This window comes from Spermophilus citellus (genome assembly GCF_964194105.1).
Source record: "Spermophilus citellus genome assembly, chromosome: 12".
NCBI lineage: Eukaryota > Metazoa > Chordata > Mammalia > Rodentia > Sciuridae > Spermophilus > Spermophilus citellus.
In genome coordinates this window covers 117,255,277-117,279,139 of record NC_138198.1, presented here as the reverse complement: position 1 = coordinate 117,279,139, position 23,863 = coordinate 117,255,277, and the positions used below count along the sequence as shown (strand labels likewise).

General features: G+C 43.4%; 1 protein-coding gene across 2 annotated transcripts in view; it reads right to left on the bottom strand.

The window, feature by feature from the left end:
- TNFRSF11A (TNF receptor superfamily member 11a) overlaps positions 1–14,761 on the bottom strand; it is a 53,724-nt gene extending 38,963 nt beyond the window's left edge. For both annotated transcript variants that reach the window (XM_081263766.1, XM_081263767.1), the window contains exon 1: positions 14,619–14,761. In XM_081263766.1, coding sequence (XP_081119892.1) covers positions 14,619–14,693 — 75 coding nt within the window. In that variant the 5' untranslated portion in view covers positions 14,694–14,761. The remainder of the gene's footprint in view (positions 1–14,618) is intronic.
- Between the last annotated feature and the right edge of the window lie 9,102 nt (positions 14,762–23,863).

Genomic DNA, 23,863 nt, shown 5'->3' with positions numbered 1-23,863 from the left:
CCCAGGTGGTCATCTCCTGCTGGTGCCATTGAAAGCTGCACTGTGAATGAACCCCTCCCTACACGACACCAGCCTCCCACAGCGCTTGCGAGTAAATTTACTCACTGTGCAAATAATAAAGCCGGTCATTCCTTTGCCAAACTCCTTCACCTTTACCTCAAAAAACAATCTGTCTCGTAACTTGGACCAGAAAACAAGGTTTGGTCTAGTTTAGGGCATAAAAATAGAGAGCCTGGATCTTTTTAAAAAGCTTTTCTACAGAGACACCATCAAAGTCATCTTTACCTCTCATTTTCTTGCACAAGGCATTGGCTGGGAGCAAGACTGAAGGATGGCCCTTCTTGAGGCTCAGCCCAGCCTTAGGCTGCCTTCTGCTGGGAGATTCCAACCTCATCTCCTTTTTGTGCTTATCCTTTGCCATTTTTTCTTAACTTTAGGGTAATTAAACTTAATAAAGTGTTTACTGTGGTAAAAGACATGTAAGACACCATTTGCCGTTTTACCCATGTTAAGTGTACAACTCAACAGTATCCTACGGCCTTCTGTTTCCAGAACAGTTCTGTCACTCCAAACAGAAGCTCTGCCACCATTAAGTAATAACTCCCAGTCCTCCTCCTCCAAGCCCTGGCCACCACCATTTTACTGACTCCTTTGTGTGCCCCATCTGAGTGGAGTCACACAGCATCTGTGCTTTTGTGTCTGGTTTATGTCACTGGGCAAAATGTCTTCCCTCTTCTTTATGGCTGAATAATACTTCATTATGTTTTCATCACCACGGAGGAATGCCTGTGGTTTGAATGTGGCTTGTCCCCACCAAAATTGGAGTGGAGGTGTAATTCCCTAATGCGGTGGTATTGAAAGATGCGGTTCAGTGGGGAGTGATCGAGTCATGACTGCCCTTGTGAAGCAACCGGTGCTGATCTCCTGAGTGCACTGGGTCTCAGAGGAGTGGATTAGTTCACCAGAGAGCAGGTCATTATAAAGGAGTGATCCTGGCCCCTCCTGGGTCTTTTGCTTCATCTCTGAACACATAACTTCTTCCAAACTCATTTGATGCTTGCAGTTCTTGGGAACACTCTGGTCATGTAATGCCACCTGCCATGTAACACAGCCAGAGAGCCCTCACCAGATGCCAGCACCATGTTGTTTGGTCTTTGTAGCCATCAGAATTGTGAACCAAATAAACCTTTTTTTTTTTCTTTATAAAGTTTCCAGTTTCAGGTGTTTTGTCATAGCAATATGAAACAGACTAAGACAATTTGCCACAAGACTTTTAAAAATTATCATTGTGATAAAACACACATAACATAAAACTTGTTATCTTAACCATTTTTTAAAATGATATGTTTTGAAATAGATATCACACACAGAAAAAGATGACTTGGTCAGGTTTGACTAAACAAAAAAATACCCTTAAAAATATGGAGCAATGGTAGTCTATTAGAAGTTTTGACATATTCACCTTTATTTAGCAAACATTAGATAACTAACTTTATATACTGCCTTAGAAGTTGCTTTTTACTTCCAAAGCTGATGGGCCCATCTGCATTTTTTCCCCTGACCACCTTGATTCCAGATATGCTCCTTAAAGAAGAAAGAGAAAGATCCGCTTCGGACTTATCAAAGCTCTTTGCTTGGGCTGGGGATGTGGCTCAAGCGGTAGCGCACTCGCCTGGCATGCGTGCTGCCAGGGTTAGATCCTCAGCACCACATACAAACAAAGATGTTGTGTCCGCCGAAAACTAAAAAATAAGTATTAAAAAAATTCTCTCTCTCTATCTCTCTCTCTCTCTCTTTAAAAAAAAAAAAGCTCTTTGCTTTTTGCCCACCCTTTTCCTCACAATGCATTGATATTATTATTTTTTTTATTGTTGGTCGTTCAAAACATTACATAGTTCTTAATATATCATATTTCACAGTTTGATTCAAGTGGGTTATGAACTCCCATTTTTACCCCGTATACAGATTGCTGTATCACATCAGTTACACTTCCATTGATTTACATATTGCCATTCTAGTGTCTGATGTATTCTGCTGTCTATCCTATTCTCTACTATCCCCCCTCCCCTCCCCTCCCCTCCCCATTTCTCTCTCTACCCCCTCTACTGTAAATCATTTCTTCCACTTGTATTATTCTTCTCTTACCCCTCATTTCCTCTTATATGTAATTTTGTAAAACCCTGAGGATCACCTTCCATTTCCATGCGATTTCCCTTCTCACTCCTTTCCCTCCCACCTCTCATCCCTGTTTAATGTTAATCTTCTTCTCAAGCTCTTCGTCCCTACCCTGTCCTTGGTTACTCCCCTTATATCAAAGCAGTCATTTGGCATTTGTTTTTTAAGGATTGGCTAGCTTCACTTAGCATAATCTGCTCTAATGCCATCCATTTCCCTCCAAATTCTATGATTTTGTCATTTTTTTAATGCAGAGTAATACTCCATTGTGTATAAATGCCACATTTTTTTTATCCATTCATCTATTGAAGGGCATCTAGGTTGGTTCCACAATCTTGCTATCGTGAATTGTGCTGCTATGAACATCAAAGAACTCAAAAAATTAGACAATAAGATAACAAATAACCCAATCAACAAATGGGCCAAGGACCTGAACAGACACTTCTCAGAGGAGGACATACAATCAATTAATAAGTACATGAAAAAATGCTCACCATCACTAGCAGTCAGAGAAATGCAAATCAAAACCACCCTAAGATACCATCTCACTCCAGTAAGATTGGCAGCCATTATGAAGTCCAACAACAACAAGTGCTGGAGAGGATGCGGGGAAAAGGGCACACTTGTTCATTGTTGGTGGGACTGCAAATTGGTGCAGCCAATTTGGAAAGCAGTATGGAGATTTCTTGGAAAGCTGGGAATGGAACCACCATTTGACCCAGCTATTCCCCTTCTCGGTCTATTCCCTAAAGACCTAATAAGAGCATGCTACAGGGACACTGCTACATCGATGCATTGATATTATGCTCCACTCCTTGAAAAGAAAACATGTGGCCCAAGTGAAAATGGAGAAACCACTTTGCATTTCAAAAGTTTCATGGCAAATTTCTTTGTTTTCTAGAGAGAGAAAGTGAAAAAGCTTGCAGCTGTGAGCTACTTGAAAAAAAAGTGCAGGGAAGGTTTGTTTCCCGGAACACAATTGTCAGGATGGCTCTGACCGCCCACTGCTGCTCTGCATGGCCTCCACAGGCTCTGCCTAGTGCTCCTTTTTTCTCCCTGATGAAAGCCCTTTTTTTTTTTTTTAAGTTCTTACTCATTCGAGATAAGATCTATCTCTTTCCTGTAGTAAAAGTCAGCCCTCTCTGTGCACGTCTTCCAAGAGCACACTGGTGTGCCGGAGGCCCAGGACCCTTCCAGGCTGCTCCTCCATTCTGTGGATGCCAACCGCTAAGGCCACGAGCCCCTAAAGTGGCCAAAGAAGGAATTACCCCTCTTATCTGCACCTCCCCTTCCATCACGTCTCCTAATCCACTGCTTCTCTCATGGGCCACAGAATCACAAGGACGTCTTATAAAATGCAGATTCTGATTCAGCAGATTCTGATTCAGTTGGGGGCCTGGGGAGGGGCCGGAGACTCTGCATTTCTAACGGGCTCCCACGGGCTGCCAGTCTTTGAGTAGCAAGGTCAGAGATTATGTGGAAGGCCAACCTGTGGTCCGGCTGCAGTGCAAGGTGCACAAGGCCCCGCACACCTCAGTTTCACCTCCTGCCACTTTTCCTGCTTTCTCCTCAGCTGCTGGGCCCAGGCTCCGTGCCCTGGACACCCTGCAGCCCACTGCTCCAGTGGCTCCTGCCCTGCTGCTCAACCTCTGAGGCTCATGTCAACTATTAAGCTGAAATGCGAAATACTGATTTTGCCTGTCTTGGTTTAACCCAAGACCCCCCTCACGCAGCCCCAGACTGTGGGGCTACGGGGTCTCATACTGCTTGAACTTTCTCCTACCCCAGTCACTTTGACACTCCATAATAATTTTGTATTCGTTTGCTCTTCTTGGTAGATTGAGAGTTGTGACCGGGTCCTTAGCACACCCTCCCCATCTTCCCCAATGTTTGCAGTAAGATATCTCTAAAGTGCTCCCACTGGGTACTTCAGGCTCAGTGTGCCCAGTCACCCTATGCTCAATGGCATACCAAGGCCCTGGCACTTGGCTCTGTGTGTGCCTGCTGATGTCAAAGACCAGAGCCAGAACCTTCTCACAATCTCAAACACTATCACATTCTCAATAATAAGCACTGAGAATCACTCCTCCCATCACTGAATACAGACACCATGGACCCTTAGGAAACACCTACTATGTGCCAGGCACCAGGTCGGAGACTTGGCTTTCCTGCATCCTCACCAGAGGGAGGGAGTGACGTGCTCAGGAGGAGGACAGCACTGAGCAGACTGGAGCAGTGCTGGGCGGGCAGCAGAGCTCCAGAACCAAGTGAGTGAGTGCTTTTCCCCAAAGGACCATGTGACCTCACTACTTCCCTTTACAGGAGATGCTAACAGTTTCCAACTAGTTTTGAATCAAATTCACATTCCCAAGCATGACGTGGAAAGACTGTGCCAACTGGGGGCAAAATCAGATACCCCGTGGAGAGGGGATCACAACCTCAAGATGCAAAATCTCTTCCAGGGCTTCAAGTCTCGCTTTTAATGGGGACGCAACACAGAGCTGCCCACCCACAGTGCAGCTGCACTGGCCTCTCGGTGCCTGACCCTCTGAGGACATCTCTCTGGAGGTGGCTCTTGCCCTGGATCCATTCCGGGCACAGAGTTGTCAAGTACCATCACTTCTGCACTCCCACACCTGAGGATTGCTCTGCACAGCTAAGAGGATGGGTGTGCATCTTGGTGCTTTGGTCATTTGTAATTTTACACATGAAGTGGACCCCCATGGCCTGGTCACAGGGACTCTGACTGGAACATGGGAAACCTGGCCATCAAAAGAGGGTGACTTTTTATGATCCCACCTTTTCACTTTTAAACCTGGTGCCCATTAGAAATTAGTGGGTTTGCTGGGTATTGTGCACAGGCCTGTAGTCCCCACAACTCGGGAGGCTGAGGCAGGAGGATTGCAAGTTCAAGGACAGCCTAGGCAACTTAGTGAGACCCTGTCTCAAAACAAAAAAATAAAAGGACTGGAGATGGGGGGGCTGAGGCTGTGGCTCAGCGGTAGAATGCTTGCCTAGCACGTGTGTGGCACTGGGTTCGATCCTCAGCACCACATAAAAATAAATAAATAAAATAAAGGTATTGTGTCCAACTGCAACTAATATATATATATATTTTTTTTTTTTTTTTTTAAGGACTAGAGATGTATCTCAGTGGTAATGCAGTATCCCCTGCATTCAATCACTAGGAAGAACAAAGAAAATACAAAGAAAGGAAGGAAGATATCAGGATTCAAGATGAAGATGTGTTCCAGCGCACACATGTCCCCACTGAACACTTAGTTGCCCTGTCTCACCTTCCATTGCCGTAGGTCTGGGTTCCGTTTCTAGATTTCTGGGCACTGTGCCTGAGCAGCACCAGGTTGTCCTCAGCCCGTCCTTGGGGCATCCCCCTATCTCAATGCAAGCCAAAGCTCTAGGCTGACAGTGGACCCAGAAGGCTCAGTGTGTTCTGACCCTTTTCTTATTTGACCTGTCCCCTACTATTTAGGGTACAGCTCTTAAGGAATTGGAAAAAAAATATCAATAACAGAAAATGGTTTTGATAGGTACCATGGCAAAGACATCAAAAATAAGAGTCTAGGACATTTGGGTCAAGCTGGTGCCTCCAGATTCACTGTAATTATAGTAAAACTACGACATCAAGAACCTTGAAAAATGTCATGGAACTATCTCCCAAAGCTTATGAGACCAAACTGACTCTAGGCTGCTCGGCTGCCCTGGATCCCGCCCCCAAGCCTGGCAGGCAGCTGGCAGGACAGGAGTGGGGTAAGTGCCAGCGGAGGGAACCTGGGCCTCTGTGGGCAGCTGAGGTCCAGGCTGAGGCACTCAAGTCTGGGCCCTTTGTTGCTAGTGGGGGTGGGGGCAGAGAGGAGCTGAGGTGCCTTGCTTCGGGAAGTGGCAGGAATGATTCAGCGTGTCACACTTGTTTTCCTCCTGAGTCAGGGATCGCTGGCACACACAGCCTGTGCTGGAGATGCTCCTGGGGTCCGTCCTTTATCTCTAGTAGCCTTAAAGACACAACATTTTCTTTTCTGCCTAACAATGGCTGTAGAAAGCCCTCGATGGATATGTCCCCTCATGGACAGCACAAATGCAGACAGGTTATCTTGCTCCCCGCCACCATTCCAAGAAGTCCCTTTCTGTACCAGGTCGGCTCCATCACAGAGCAACTGTGCAAGCATTTCTACAGAGGGGTTAAGGCCCGGGGCTGGGGGCTTGGCTCAGTGCAGCACATGCTGAACAAATACACAAAGCACAGGGGTTAAGACCATGGCCACTAGCGCAGGCGCTTGGGAGGAGTTCCATCTCTCTCCTGCTAGCTGTGCCAACTCAGGCAGGTTATGTGGCCCCCCTGCCTTTGTGTCCTTGTCTTCCCCGCGCGGTGACATGAGCATGAGAGAGAAAGCACCTAGCACATCCTAGCACACAGGAGGGGTTCAATAAATGGAAGGGACTTTAAATATATTAACTATATTCCTTGTTAACTTAGAGCTGGGGTCAAAACCTTTCCATAGAGTCCCAAGGTCTCTGGCAGCAGTTCTGAGCTTATTTGGAATTGCCCAGAGAAGGTATTAAAGCACAGATTGCTAATGCCCACCCCCAGTGCTTCTGATTCAGTAGGTGTGGGTTCCTGACGGTGCTGATGCTCTGCCCAGGGACCACAGCAGGAGAGCTGCTGACCTACGGCAGAGTCCCGCTTCCTGGGCTGTTTGCCCAGCCCTTTGGGCTCAGAGCTGCAGTTCTTCCCCAGCTGGCCTCCTCCTGCCCAGGCCCTCCCACTGGCCCTGGTGTCAGGCAGCTCAGGGTCTTCTCAGGTTTGCTCTGCTTGCCCCACCTCTGCCTCTTCTCTCCCCGAGCTCGCTGCCCCTCAGAATCTACCCTTCGCGGACCAGGTGGAACACCACCCACCGACCCTCTCCTTCAAGGTCATTGTCCCACCTGTTCGCCACATCTTGCATTCCTGTCTTTAGCAGAGCTTAGGAAGGAAAGAAGAATGGGAGATCCCAAGCCCCCGCGCCAGAGAGGGCAGGTCCTGACCCTGATGCTTTCCACCATGCCCTGTGGGGTCTTATTTGATTAAGATTATATTTTGCCAGTACATATAAAATCACTATCCCCTGTGTTGGAAGGAGAAAAATCTCACAAAGATGTTAAAGGAACTGGCATGAATAACCCTGGAGAAAGGGAAGTTGTGGGTTAACAATCTTCAGCAATAGAAATACTAAAGTAAAGAAGACATTGATCAACTAGTCTTTATCCTATTAAAGAACAAATTTGAGGAAACGAGGTCAAATTGTGACATGTTAGATTCAGGTCTGCTTTGAGGAAGTTCCTGACATTAGGAATTATTAGACAATGACATGGGTTAGCAAGGGCGGATGTGAATAATCTCTTTCAAACAGATTGTCAGTCCCTGTAAGTTTTAGGATCTATCTTGGGTCTAAGTGGCACATGGGTTTGGCAGCTGCTTGAGCTACCAAGTGGCACTCTTTCAAGTGAGATGCTAATTACAGTGGATGAAGTAATAAATACGGATTACATACTAATATATTTTATACATATTTGTGTATGTACACTAACATATATATACATATGTATTCATTCCCCTCCTGGGAGATGTGCCAGAACCCAGGCCAGCGGGCACTGCGGCACTCACGGGACCCTCGGCAATACCACACACCTCTTCCTCACTCGCCCTGTTTAGCTGTCACATTCACCAAAAGCTAGAGTTTTTCTTCCTCATTTTTAATGGAAAGTCTTCAAATTTCTGATGGCATAAGGAAGTGGCTCTTGCACTCTCCATGCTCTGCACAGGAAATGTAATAAGTTATTATTACTCTGATGAACTGAAAGTATAGTTTGGGCAGTCTTTCTTCCGGCCACTTGGAAACCTGGCAGCTCTGTTTTTGCTTGTACCAGACAGGCCTCCGTGTCACCTGCTGGGTTAGGACTCTGTGTGGTGGGGAGTCTAACAGGGGCTGGTCCACGAGGAAGGGAAACACTCACTTGGGCAACAGTGACCTCCAGGAAAACAGACTCACAAGCCAGGAGTTTTTGCCAAGCTGTGGGTCCAACACAAACACTGCTTCCTACGGGGGCAGGTGACCTATCTGAAGCCAGAGCAGGGAGACCAGGGGTCAGGTCACACCTGCTGTAACGCTGGGCCCGGTGGGGATCACTGGCTGCTTATCTCTGTTCAGTGACAGTTTTAGCTCTGGCTTCCATCCTGAAGTCCTCATGCTGAGGCACCCTGGGCCAGGAAACGGCTCTCTGAATTCCAGAACACACAAATATCCTGTGTGTCCAGTACCTGGGGTGGCTTTTAGCTTGTTTTCCTTGACATTAAGGAACTCTGCCTTTGCCTCCCAGCAAGATGGTCAGGAGGGGCTGCAGAGGTGGCTTCACCCTCTTCTGTGTGCCGGCAGAGGAAGTCCTCCTTCACTTGAACCTGAACAACACTGTGATCTGGACCAAGAGAGCAGCTTCCTTAATAAGCTATGAAAAACATAATCCAAATGTCACCTATTCTGTCCTAGCAAATGTTATGTCTTTTTTTTTTCCCCTAAATAGGTCTAAAGAGCCACATTCTTGTACCCGGGCTGTGGGCACCTAGCACCTCTGAAGTCACCCTGCCCTCAGCTTCTTCTCACACCATGGCCCTGACCTGATTTGAGCCTTTTCTAGCCCTTCCACAAACCAAGGCAGTGGCCTCCTTACTGGCCTCGGGCCCCACCCTCGGTGCTCCTCCCCATAACACACAAATCTGATCGTGTCCCTCCTGGGCCCGAGGTGCAGCAAGATTACATCTGAACTATTTTGCTTGCACATGAAGCCTTGAGCGCAGGCTTCTGCCTTCCTCTGCTGCATTCTCTAAAGCTCCCTGAAAACACTCCGCCATTCCCACCACCACGTGAAGCACCGTGGAAGTCCAGCCCAGCTGTCGCTCTTCTGCACTTTCTGCAGTGCTTTGGACACGCGCAACTACGAGGAAGGAGGACTGGGAGATCTGCGACACTTCAGGTCACCGTTCCTCGTCCTGTGTGCCCACCACACTTTGATGTGCTCCCAGGAACAGTGTCCTATGTATTCACTGTCTGCACTCTGAATCTCCTGGGGACAGGGGATGTGGTCCTTAGTCTGTGTCTCCTAGACTTTTGCAGAGTGTCACGTAGGCAGAGGGTGTTGAACTTGTTGCATTGAACACACCTGCAGTCTTACAGCTCTGAACTGAAAGCCATGTCTTGCATGTGGCAACCCCCAACAATCAAAGGTTGAAGGTTAATGGTGGCCAACGAAACAAATAGAAATATAAAGTTATCATCACAGCTAAAAAGGACGTGATTTCCGCCTGCTGACAGGGGCCCCTTTGGGCTTCTAGTCTGAAAGCACATTGCAATTGGAGCGCGCTGCTGTGAGAACAGCGGCCCGGGGCCAGCCCTCCGGTGACAGACACAGACAGGGAGCTGCCTGGGGAACACTGGCAGGAAACAGACTCAGAGAATCTCTCAGAATCAGGACAGAAAACACAGCTGTGCGGAACCTCCCTGAACACCCACGCAGCTTCCAACCTCAGAAGAAAGAACTTCAGAGGGACCAAGCCTGTTGGGTGAAGCCATGCTCCATCCTGGTCTCCTCAGGCTCTGTGCTTGGAAGCAAAAACCTAAACTGTGTCTAGCAGTGGATATTCAAGAAAGTCCACACATCGCCCTAGTGGGAAACAGAGAAAGGCCTTCCTATAATCAGGGAGAGGACAGAATGGTGCTCAGGGAAAAACTACCCACGGAGCAGAAGCTTACCCATCCAGGTCTGGGGCACACCAAGCCAGGAGCCCGTATGATGCCCTTGTGGATGGGGGCAGGAGACAGCAGACAGGCCATCAGCTCTGCTGGGGTGGCCACCTGGCCAGTGGATAGATGCCCCAGGGTGTGAATCACCTGGAGAGCTGAGGACCATCAGGGCAGGATACAGATCCACAGGGGGTGTGGGGGAGCCCAGACACATCCTAGAATCCACTGGACACACCAGGTGAGATTAACACTATTTCTTTTTTCCTCATGCACTCCCCAAATAGGCAAATAGAATGAGGAAAATGTTTTTACTACTCCATGGCAGATAAAGTTCTCACTACATCTTCTTAGAACAACATTCTGCAAAGGAGGCCCAGGTTTGGAACTCCCCTTTCCATGGCCCCATAAAACACTGATTTATTGACCTTCAGGGACACATATTTATTGTTTCAGTTTTCCTGGTGTAAGGACTGGTATAGATAACTGAAAAGGCAGACTCATAGTTCCTTATCATCACAGAGAGGGAGCTCCTCCTATCACAGACTGGCCATTTGGGGGGAGGTGGTGGAAAGGAAATAACAGGGGAGGCATCTGAAATATTTATCAGCCAAATGCACTAAAATCCCACATTTAAGCCTGTGTGTTCTCAAGCGGGAATTCATCCGTATCCAAGCCACCTCTGGGATGGGCTGGGCAGCAGGAAGAAAATTGGCCTGCAGCACCCACCTGCCTGCAGCCCAGCCCCACCCTAGGGGATTTCCTCCAGGGCTTGCCCCACGGGCTTTGCCAGAGCCCTTAGCCTATCTGCTTTTTATTTGTCTCCCCTACCACCTCAATAAGGACCATACAAGAGTTATCAAGAGTTATCGCAGAACTGTAAAAGTGTAACGCCCCATCTGTTTGCTGGGAGCCCCTGAATGAAGAGCTCTGTGTAACCCAGAGGTCAGAACATAAGTGGCTTCCTTCTAGCAGGATTCCCTTGGAATCAGGACCCCTGGACCACTCTCACTGTCCTCCCCACCTGGAAAGCCTTCCTCCTCGGCCACCTCTTCAACCACTTCTTCCCTGACCCTGACTCCCACCCACCCTTCACTCGAGCAAGTCCTCTGGGGTCCTCCATCTGCACACCCTGGGACTTCCCGCCCTGCCCTCTGCCTTCCTGTCACCGCAGGCTGCTTTATTACATTGGCAGTTTCCCTCTCCTTGTGCTCTCCACTACACTATGGCATGTGGCACCTGCGAAGACACAACGATGTCTTTGTCCTGTTTCTCACCAGCGCAGTGTTTTACACTCTTTAAATGTCCCGGGAACGTGGGCATCTGCCCTTAGGTCTGTGCATCGTCAATTATCTTAAGGAAGAGTGTGTGTCTGTATGGCCTTACTTGAAACCCATCGGAAAGATCGACGTAAAAACCAATTAAAGGTAAATACTCTTATTATATCTAAAAAAAATCTTAGTCATAAATACAATCCGACAGAGATATGATTACAGGATTTTTTTGGAAATATTTTTCTAGTTGTTGATGGACCTTTAATTAATTAACTAATTGATTATATGTGGTGCTAAGAATCAAACAGTACCTCACATGTGCTAGGCAAGTGCTCTACCACTGAGCCACAAACCCAGCCCTATAAAAATGTTTTAAAAGGTAAAACTTAAAACCTTCTAGGTAGGTTTGAATCTAATGTAACATAAATGTACAATGTTTGTACAAAATGCACTTTTTTTTTGGTACTGGAGATTGATCTCAGGGGTGCTTTACCACTGATTCACATCCCCAGCCCTTTATATTTTTTATTTTTAAAAATAGTTCTTAGTTGTTGAAGGACCTTTATTTTATTTATTTATATGTGGTGTTGAGACTCGAACCCAGTGCCTCACACGTGCTAGGCAAGCACTCTTCCACAGAGCTACAACCTCAGTCCTTATTTTTTATTTTGAAACAGGGTCTTGCTAAGTTGCTAAGGCTGGCCTTGAACTTTTGATTCTCCTGCCTTAGCCCCCTGAAGAGCTGGAATCACAGGTGCATGCCACTGTGCCCAGCATAATTCACTTTCCAGAGGCTGTTTTTGCCAGCTTTACTTTGTACAATCAATTCCCCAACTAAGCAGTTCCTCAAGACCTACCCAGGGTGTGATCACTAACAACTTCCCTGGATTGCTAGTGAAGTTCCTAAGTCTTGGGATTAAAAGAACAGGTTGACCAAAGTGCAGTAATTGAACACAGGGAATGCCTGTAACCAACAGGGTCTTTGGGGGATAATATTGTAACGCTGTATCTAGCCCCACTTTCCAGAGAGAATGCATTTCCCCAGGTGACCTTGTGTACAAACTTAAAAAAGCGGAAAAGCATCCCTGTGTTGTTTGATTGGGACTGACCAATGCCCAAGTTTAGGTATGCTTACAAATGCGTATCCTAATTATCTATGGAATCATCTGAGTTATAACCTGCATTTTAGCAGCACATGTTCCCAATTGATTTCTTGGGAGTCTTAATAAAATATGCCTCCTGTTACAAGAAAGTGTACATAATTAAACAGCTTAAAGGAAAACACAGGGTAAACAGCACTTGTTGAAAATTCACTCTGAAAATTAAACTTCTGTTGATAGAACTTGCTATTAACATTAGAACCTAGAGCATGTCATATGCTTAGGTACCAACGTAGTTTTTCAAAAGCAATAGGAGATGCCTTTTGGCTGCGTGGTCAGGCGAGTTTTTCTTAGGTGGTAGCTGTTCACTGAAGCCCTAGTCCTTTAGTTCACATAAGGTAGCACCCTGTTCAACCTGTTGAACACTTAATTAAGCAACACCTGAAAGGCTTAAAATGAAAAAAATCCATTAGGTTTTTCCTCCTCCTTTTCCTTCAACCATCCTAAGAGACCCATATGATTGGAAATGACAATGAATCATCCTTAGAACTTTCTGCTTCCGTCTTCACCACATTCCCACTATTTTTGCCAAGGCTTTCACCTAAACTGGCTTTTTCCTCTCTTCTCACTCCAAACGTAGGTCTCCAAGTACGCAGGACTCAGTGCCCTGCTATGGAGAGATGTTAACAGAAGCCTAAGCCAATTTGAATCAAGAAGGGAAATCTCAAACTGCTGAAACCAAGAAAACCACCAACATTCACCCTTCCTTCTGAGTAACTTTCAGGAATAAATGATTTTTCTAGTACAGTATTTGGTGTGCCAGATTTTCTGCACTATAGAGCTCTCCTCCAGGACAGAAAATCAGTACCTACTTGATAACTGTAGGGAGAAATCTTCTGAAAATCCTGGATGGCAGAAAACGTCTGGGAAGCTGCTACTCAATATCAAGCAGCTGAAGGGGTTTTTTTTTTTTTTTTTTTTTGGTAGTTTTAGGTGGACAGCATGCCTTTATTTTATTTATCTTTATATGCTGCTAAGGATCAAACCCAGTGCCTCACACATGCTAGGCAAGAGCTCTGCCACTGAGCCCCAGCCCCAGCCCAAGGGACTGAAGCTCTTTATCAGTCATGAGGTGCTCCTAAGTATGGGGGTAAGGGTGGTCCTAGGGGGTTCCCACAAAAGGCAACCCACCCCTGGATTCAAGGATCAAAGGATTCAGGGTTCTTTCTGAATTCATATCTGGCTGCGTGGTGGGTGGGTTCTTCAGAACTGATTTGCCTACTCCACCGAGCTGCAGTTGGACATCCGGAAGGCCCTGTGCATCTTGGACTTGGGAATCTCAGAAGGGCCTTGGCCACCGTGAGATTAGCCTCTGTGGGCCTCAATGCATTCCTGCGCAGTTCCAGCCCAGTCCCAGATTGAGATCATGGAGAGCGGGGCTCCCTGTTTCTGGCACCAATATTGTCTTGAAGCATATCGTGGTACCCTGATTTCTCCAATTGCAAAAAGGATTTTGCCTAAACTTGGTCAGAGAGTTTCCGAGAACAAGTGATTCTATGGTTATTCAGGACCAGAAACTAAACTGGTGGACCCAATGTTTGCAGGACACAAAAAAGTAAATTCGCCAGTTTTCCTGAAGAACCTTCTAAATTCTGTCCCTGTACACTCAGGACAGGCTACGGAGGAGGGGACTGCTCTGCTCTTTAGTGTAAAGGAAACTGAGATAAGGAAGGGTGTGTAACCCAAGTTAGTGACCCAGTAGTCCTGAAGGGCTCAAAGAGTCTGAAAGCAGAACCCTGAGAGATGCCCTCTTTAATATCAGACGCGGTGGTTGTCTGGACCCTGGATTTTCCTCACGCTCATTCTCTGTTCCCACTGGGTGTCTTTCTATACCTATGTGTCTCTGCAGGATCTATTTGCCCTAGGCGCTTAGTAGGTGCTCAAGAAGAGTTTGGATGGCATCAAAAGGAACCATCAAAGTCTGAGATTTAGTGAGGCGTCCGGAAGAGCTGGTGCCCTAGTGTTTGGGTCCGGGACACCTCCTCCTTCTGCGCCCCAGTTGTCTCCACTCGCCTTCCCTCCTTCCACCGTCCACCTCCATTAACCTCCAGGAAAACCCAAGTCTCCACCCCCAAAAGCCTTAACTCTTGCTTCTGGAGGCAGAGGAGCCAGAGTGCCACGCACGATCCCCTGGTCTCAGCGGTGTCGCCGCCCGGCTCCTGGTTCTTGCCCTGAGCTCCCATGAGGGCGTGGGGCCGCGCGAGCGCGGCGCGGCTCCTTACCTGCAGCGCGGTGAACAGCGCGCAGAGCGCCAGCAGCGCAGGCAGCGGGCCGCGCCGCCGGGCGCGCGGGGCCATGGCGCGGTGCAGGCGGGCTGGGCGCCGCGGCCTCTGCGGCCTCTGAGGCCCCACGGCGCTTCGGTCCTCAGCTCCAGTCGGCACGCCCCGCCGCGCCCCGCCCCGCTCCGCACCTGCCCGGCGCCGCCGCTGGCCCTGCGCCCTCCACCGGCCGCGCGGAGCGGTGCGGGTCAGTGGCGCCCGAGCGCGGGGCGTGTGCGGCGACACCCAGGGCGCTGGCAGGGGAGGGCAGGGAAGGAGGGCGCCCTGGGAGTGATGACCGTGCTCAATGTCTCCTTTGGTTCCTTCGCTGATGGCCCAGGTGGTCAGTCGCCGAGAGTGCTTGAGTTAGCCCAGGAAACCCCTACCCTCGGCTCTCCTGGTGGCGCGTTGACCTGGCCATCCGCCCTAATCGTCTTTCACCTTTATCAGACCCTGCCTGCCTGCGCCCCCCGCCTTGCGGGCTGGGTCCGGTCCAGAGCGCCCATCCCTTCCTGGCTAAGCTTTGCGAAGGTGGGCGCACCACCACCGAGGCACGAGATTTCAGTGACTACGGTTAACGGATCAACACCATGCACCGTCCACAAAGCTTCATAAAGCCCTCCTTCACCTAGCTGGTCTTCCCTTCACAGTGGCTTTGTCCAGAGCCACTTCCTCTTGCCTCTCCCGCCTCTCCTTCTCTGGCTGTCAGTCACCACACCTGCCTCGGCCCCGCCTCCTCCTAGCTCAGGTGGGTCCCAGGCACCAGTCTAGACAACTTCTCTTGGGTCTGCAGCCAGGGCATTCCTTTCTGATGTAGAACTACTCAGATGTCAGGTTCTGAAGTCTATTAATTGTATAGTCGCATCATCTTTCTTATGAATAACACTTACGTGGTATATCTGATTCTCTTTTTAATTTATGCCTGTTTACAGTGACAGCATATAATTGGGTCTTGCTTTTCATTTTGTCCAGTTTTCCGATTTTATTGGAGCATTTATTTATACCATTCACATTTAATGTGATTCTATATGGTGAAATTTAAGTCTACCATATTGCTTTTTTTCTCTTTCATCTTTTGCTCCTTTTCTTTTTTTCCTATTTTGTTTTGGATTATTATTTAGGATTCCATTTTCTCTCCACTGGTGGCCCATTTTATCCATATCTTGTCTTGCTTTTGTGTTTTAGTGGTAGCTCTGGATTCACAATCTGCATATAAAAGTTATCTGCCACTTTATGTGTGCTGTAAGAACTTACAACAGCATCTTTCCATCTCTGCCCCCTCCACCTGTGTCACCGTGGTCACACCACTGCTGGCTTTTCAGCTCCTTACTGTGTAGGTTGGCTGGTGCACTGCCCAGTTTCCAAAAGCTTTTTGGAAACTAATCTGGGAGTGTTGACTTAAAAAATTTAAAATGCCAATATCCTTTGTGAAGCAATTCCATATCTTGGAATCTAACATGTCAGTCTCTAAAGGGAGAAGCACAAGGATGTTTACTGTCAGATTTTTATAAAACTACAAAAGGAAAATAATGTGCTTGTCTGTTAATAGAGAAATGGTTGAAAATATGGTTCATCATAATATTAGAATAGAATGCAACTATTGAAGAAAATTAAGTCATTTTGGAAAGATGATATATATAGTAAGTAAAAGAAGCAAGTTACAGAACAGTATCATCCCATGTTTGTAAACAACAACCATAAATGTGATTTTATTATGCAAATAATAAAGAAGTTTCTGGAAAGAATAATAGCAAAGACTAATAGCATATTTAAGAGTCACATATGACCATCACAACTTTGTGAAGAAGATGTTACTCTCATTTAACAGATAAAGACTGAGGCACTGAGAGGTTGATAACTTGCCAAGGGTCACTTATCAATGAATGGCAGAGCTGGCACTCACGTCTTGGTTGTCTGACTCTAGAGGGTCAGTCCTGCCTCACTAAGCACCCAAATTTTAACACTGGGTAAGTTGCAGAAGGAAAAAAAGAAGGTGCTGTTCTTATTTTTGATGTTTCTAAATTGTAAATGCTCCTTGAGGCATGCTGTGGTTACATCAAAATATACCTAAGTTAGGAATAGTGTAAGTTGAAATGCATTGACTGTACCTAATCCACTGAATGTCATAGTTAAGCAACGAAGTACACTGCAGAGTGTTGGTTGTTTACCTTCTTGATCTGGTGGCTCACTGGGAGCTGCAGCTTGATGCCTCTGCCCAGCACAGCAAGAGAAGATTGTATTGTATACTGCTAGCTGTAGAAACTGTAGAAAAGAACAAAATTCAAAATTCCCAGTACAGTTTATATTGAATGCTGACACTTTTACACCATGATGAAGCTAAAAGTTCATAAGCCTAACCATTTTAAGTCAGGAAGGTCTACATTGAGGAAAAAGTACTTTTGCATTCTTTTTTTTTTTTGAGAGAGAGAGAGAGAGAGAGAATTTTTTAATATTTATTTATTTATTTTTTTAGTTTTCGGTGGACACATCTTTATTTTATTTTTTATGTGGTGCTGGGGATCGAACCCAGCGCCCCGTGCATGCCAGGCGAGCAGGCTACCACTTGAGCCATATCCCCAGCCCAATACTTTTGCACTTTTAATTAAGAGTTGTGTACTAAGTAAGTGAATGTTAAAACTCTCAACAAAGGGGTTGGGGATGTGGTTCAGAGGTTGATCCCCTGCCTGCCATGCATGAGCCTCAGCACTGCAAACAACCAAAAACCTCTAGGTGAAGAACGTATAGGAAAGATCCTAAGTACAGATGAAATAGCATGGGGTTATCTGGCCTATGTTCTGTGGAGACAGGCTTGCTGGGAAAAGCAGTGGTTAGGAGAGCTGGAGGAGATGTGATTTTGCTAAAAGGAACTGACTTGAGAGAGAAGGTACTTTCACTGTGGCACTTCATGAGAAGTACCAAGGCTTACTTCTGGCGCTTTTCCAATATTACCCCCTTCTGTTTTCAAAAGAGATTAGAGTACTTAAAACTTCTGCTTGGAAAGTCCCAGAGGTGAGTGTACTGGTTTTGGAAGCACTTTTGAACAGTAGAACTAAATTACTTTTTAAAGATTCTATCTGTATCATTCTATCAAATGATTCAAATATTTTACAAATATAATGTAGAATACCACTTGTTAATAACATTCATTAAATGGGCATGAAGGTATCCTCTTTCCTATACATGTTAGATTATTATGGGAAACATGGAAGCAGATCATCTCCAATATTACTTCTCTGTATGAACTGAAGAATGCACACAATTACAGCTCAGGTGGTTGCTCATCATTTACAGATACTACTATAAATGTTATTTATGATTAAAGAGACCCACACTTATAACCATATACACAATTAAATTTTGGTTGCATGTGATAAATGCTTTAATGTTTATTAAAATTAAAGCATTTCCAATTTTTAAAGAGTAATCAGTTGACAATGAACTTTCTTATTTGTACTGGGGAGAAACAAAGCACAGTATGCCTATAGAAGAATCACAGATTTATACTGAAAAGGACTTAAGGACAGTGTGCACCTCAACCTGGAAATCCCCATTTATCCTCACTTCTGCATTAATTCTAGTTTTCAGAATTAAAAAGGTAAAATAAGAATGTGGTTATCATTTTTTTTGTTTCTGGTGGATGGCTTGCATGTATTATATTACATTTTCACAGGTCTTATTGAAGCACCTGAAAACAGGCACAGTCTTGTAAATGAAATGTTTATATAATGTCAAGCTGGATAAGAAGTAATCAGTTTATATATTTTTTCACATGACAATACTTAAGAGTTGTTATTGGGCACAAAGCTAAAGAGAATACATAAAAGACAACGTTATTAAATAAACATAGGACTTCATAAGTTTTCCATATAGTGAATTGTTTTTTCTACCCACTCTGTAATGTTTTACTCTTCCTTTCATAGCTCCTCTGGGACACTTTTTTTATTTTTTGGGGGCACCGGGGGTTGAACTCAGGGGCACTCAAGCCACACCCCCTGCCCAATTTTGTATTTTATTAAGAGACAGCGTTTCAATAAGTTGCTTAGTGCCTCATTTTTGCTAAGGCTGGCTTTGAACTCGCAGTCCTTCTGTCTCAGCCTTATGAGTTGCTAGGATTACAGGTGTGTGCTACTGCTCCCGGCTCTGGAACAATTTTCAAATGAAAGCAAACCATTGATAAATCAGTGTTGACCCAGAGATAAATCAAGGTGCACAATGAAACCCAAACGTAAGAGGAAAACTTTTGAATTGCATACATAGGGTCCTTTCTTGCTTACTTTGGTACGAATTTTTTTTTTTTAAAAAACTTTTAGTTCTATAGATTTGGTATTCAACATAAATGAGTTTTGAAATTATGAGTAAAACCAGTAGTTATGACATACTTTTTGGTTATCTTGTTACAGATAACATAACTTCCAATGGAATCAATCAAATAATCATTTACAGATACTACTTTAAATGTTATTTATGATTAAAGAGACCCACATTTATAAGCATATACACAATTAAATTTTGGTTGCACGTGATAAATATAATTTGCATCTTCTCTATTCCCCCTCCCCCTTAACTCTTTAATGATTAGATGCTGCATTTGGAGAAGGTGGCTGTGCATCCCTTACCCATGTACAGAAGCACTTGTGTTACCCTATAAGTTGATGGCAAAGTTCTACTTCCAGAATGGTCAGGCTAACGCTGGCCTCAATGAATGACTGATGTTCCTATCCAGGTTGAGAGAGAGTGACCATTTTTAATAATATTTTTATTGACGTACAACAAAATATAGAGCTGAGAATTACCAGAAAGTGAAAATATACATGTAGCCAACACACAAATCATGTAGTACAATATTACTAGCACCCAAACCTGTTTATGCTTACTTTAGTTATTACTCCTCATTTTTCTAGATTAGATTTAAATTTATAATATCATTTTTACAACAGAGACTCCATTTATAGAAAGCTCAAAAGGAGACAAACTAGTTTACTTTCAAAACTATTATTTTGTGTACAACTGTTGTTCAGTGTCATGTTTGTGGACTACATGCCTGTTATTACTCTCTGGTGCTGCACTGTATGAATATGGCACAATTTATTCATCATTTTACTATTGAGGGGTATTAAGGTTAACTTCAGTTTGGGGCTCTTAAGAATCATGCTGCTAATGAACATTCATGGGTGTCTTTTGGTGAATACAGGAATAGTCCTACAATTTCTGTCAGAATGAAAATTGTTAGGTCATAGGAGGCTTATGTTCAATTTTAGTAGGTACTACTTTTCCAGAGTGTGGTACAAAGTGGTTGACTCTTAACAGGCGGGTGTGCTGAGTTCCATCTGCTCCACATCCTTGTCAGCACATGGTTTTATCAGCCTTTAAATTTTGGCTCTTCTAGGTGTTTAGTGTTATCGTAGTGTCAGTTCATTTTGATTATTTATTATTAAGTGATGCATCATCTTAATGACAAGCCATCACATCTAATGATGTATCATTAGTATCTTTTTATTTCCTGATGACTAATGATTAATTTACTGGCCTTTGGATACTTTTCTGGGGGGTGCTTGTTCAAGTCTGTGGCCCCTTTTTCCATTTGTTCTTGTCTTCCTATGGGTCTGTGGGAATTCTGCATAGAGTGTGGATATGACTCCTTTGTTGCTCATGTGTTTTAGAAATACATTCTCCTGCTTTGTGGATTTTCTTTTAAATCTCTGAATAGTGTCTTTTGAGGATAACGTCTCCAATTTATCAATAGTTTCCCTTATAATCAATGACTTTTTCTGTTATGTAAATGTTATATCCTTAACCTAAGAATAAAGATATTGTCCCATGTTATCATTTTAGAATCTTGACTGCTGTGCTGTTGGAATTTACATTCACAATCCACCAGGGTCCATTTTTTCTCCATATGTATATTATTTGACAGAGTAATGTTTATTGAAAAAGACCGTTCCTTTCTGACCACTTTGCTGTTTCTGCCATAAGTGTCCATTCACATGTGGGTCTGTTTCTGGATTATTTTGTCTGTCCCTTTTATCTATTTGTTTATATCTTACCACACTATTTTGTGTAGCTTTGTAAGAAATCTCACTAAAAGTTTGTTTTTCATTTTTGTTTGTTTTTATTGGCCCTTTGAACTTCCAAATATATCTTGAAACATTTTGATAATTTCCACAAAAACATGAATGGGATTTTGTTTGGGATTGGATTGTACAACTTGATCTATAATTAGATCAAATGGAGTCTCTCAGTGTAATAACATGGTATCTTCCATCAATGTAGACCTCTAAATTCTCTTAAGTCTTGGGGTTCTCTGTGCAGAGGTTTTTCCTCATCTTTCATTAGATTTATTCTAGGATTTAAGAAATTTTAAATGGTATTTCTCATATGAATAGTCTCACATACAACTAGCAGTTTATTGCTGTTATATATGAATACAACTAATGTTTCCAAATCAACTTTATATCTGGCAACTTTGTATTTATTAATTTCTTGTGTAATTTAAAAAATTTATTTATTGACTTTTAAAATATTTTAAACAAATATTTATTTGTTAGTTGTAGTTGGACACACTTCCATTTTATCTATTTATATGTAAAAAATCATACCACTCACATGGACTATAGAAACAAGCAGGAGTTTCCATCCTCATATCAAATAAAATATATTTCAAGGCAAAGTTAATCAAAAGGGATAAAGAAGGATACTACTCAATAATACAATCAATAATTTAGACTTAACTGACATATATAGAATACTTCATCCTTCAATGAGAGAATGCACTTTCTTCTCCACAGCATATGGATCCTTCTCCAAAATAGACCATATACTATGCCACAAAGCAACTCTTAGCAAATATAAAAAAGTAGAGATACTACCCAGCATTCTTTCAGATCACAATGGTGTCTTATTTTATCACAGTGATAAAATAAGACATAAAAGCTACTCCAACACCTGAAGACTAAATAATATGCCACTGAATGAACAATGGGTTGCAGAAGACATCAAGGAGGAGATTAAAAAATTTTTAGAGGTGAATGAGAAATCAAATACAACGTACTGAAATCTTTGGGACACTATGAAGGCAGTACTAAGAGGAAAGTTAATTGCATGAAGTTCATTCCTTAAAAGAAGAAAAGAGTCAACAAATAAATGACTTAACATTACATCTCTTGCGCTACAGGAGTCTTATTAAGGAAGTTGGGGCCTAATTCCACATGATGAAGATTAGGGCCTACTTTTTCTTCTATTAGATGCAGAGTTTCTATTTAATTCCTAGGTCCTTGATCCATTTTGAGATAAGTTTTGTGCATGGTGAGAGATAGGGGTTTAATTTCATTTTGTTGCATATGGATTTCCAGTTTTCCCAGCACCATTTGTTGAAGAGGCTATCTTTTCTCCAGTGCATGTTTCTGGCATCTCTGTCTAATATAATTGTAATTTTGTGGGTTAGTCTCCGTGTCCTCTATTCTGTATCATTGGTCTACCATTCTGTTTTGGTGCCAATACCATCCTCTTTTTATTACTATTGCTCTATAGCATAGTTTAAGGTCTGGTATAGCGATGCCACCTGCTTCACTTTTCCTGCTAAGGATCGCTTTAGCTATTCTGGGTCTCTTATTTTTCCAGATGAGTTTCATGATTGCTTTTTCTATTTCTAGGAGGAATGCCATTGGAATTTTGATCAAAATTGCAATAAATCTGTATAGTGCTTTTGGTAGTATGGTCATTTTAATAATATTAATTCTGTCTATCCAAGAGCAAGGTAGATCTTTCCACCTTTTAAGGTCTTCTTTGATTTCTCTCTTTAGGGTTCTGTAGTTTTCATTGTATAGATATTTCACTTCTTTCATTAAGTTGATTCCCAAGTATCTTTTTTTTTTTTTGAGGTTATTGTGAATGGGGTAGTTTTCCTCATTTCCTTCTCAGAGGCTTTGTCACTGATATACAGTGAAACAAAGGCTGAATGTTCTGATATGTGGATGCTAACACACACACACACAAATAAGGGGCGGGGTGGAGAACAGAAGTTCATTGGATGAGACAAAGGGGAATGAAGGGAAGAGGAGGATGGGAATAAGAAAGTAGAATAAATCGGACGTGACTTTCATATGTTCATATATGAATACACACCAGTGAAATTCTACATTATGTATAACCACAAGAATGGGATCCTAAGTTATATTTCATGCATAATAATATGTCAAAATATACTCTACTGCCATGTATATCTAAACAGAATTAAAAAAGAAATACATTGTTTACATTTCTAATATTTGTTATTGATTTAATTAACCTGTGGTCAGAGAACATATTTAGTAGGATATCAATACTTTGAAAGCCATTGAAATTTATTTGGTGGCCCAGCATATAGTTAGTTTTAGTAAATAGTCCATATTCATTTGAAAATAGTATATATTTTGCAGTTGTTGGGTACACAATTCTTTAAAAAAATTTTTTTTTTGTAGTGGTAGATAAACAGAATGCCTTTGTTTATTTTTATTTGGTGCTAAGGCTTGAACCCAGTGCCTCATACATGCTAGGCAAGTGCTCTGCCACTCAGCTAGGAGCCTCAGCCTCTACATAATTCTTTATAAGAAAATCATGTCAAATTTAAAACTGTTGTGCAAATACTTTATATCATTACTGATTTTTAACCTGCTGTTTTTTGATTTCTGAGTGGGTTAAAATTAAGACTCAAAAATGCATGATGATTCTTCCTTTCAGTTGTCAATTTTTGTTTCAATATATTCTGAAGCTAATTAAGTGCAAAAATATTGAGTTTTTTTAAAATTGTATTTTCCCCCTCTAGAAGATTCTCATTCTTCTACTGGTTACCTACTCTAACATATATCCTTAACTTAGTAAGGCCTTACACAAAGTATTATTTTTATTACTTCTTAGGGCAACCAAGAACTTTAGGCTATTTTAATTCAGTCACATCCATCCCCACCTTGTGTGCTATTTTGGGTGAGTATGTATATTCTAGAGTATGTATATTCTAATTAACCCTTCCATTGCTCCTTATTCCTTTACCTAGGTGACAATCTAGGATCCTTTTCCTTAAATAACTTCTTTTGTTTCTTCATTTAGTGTGGTCTTTCATTTAGCTAGTGATACATGCTGTTTTGTTTGGGGGATTTTTTTTGGTCTAAAATTATCTTAATTTCCTTCATTTTAAAAGGTATTATTTTCTGAATATAGAATTTGAGACTGTCTTA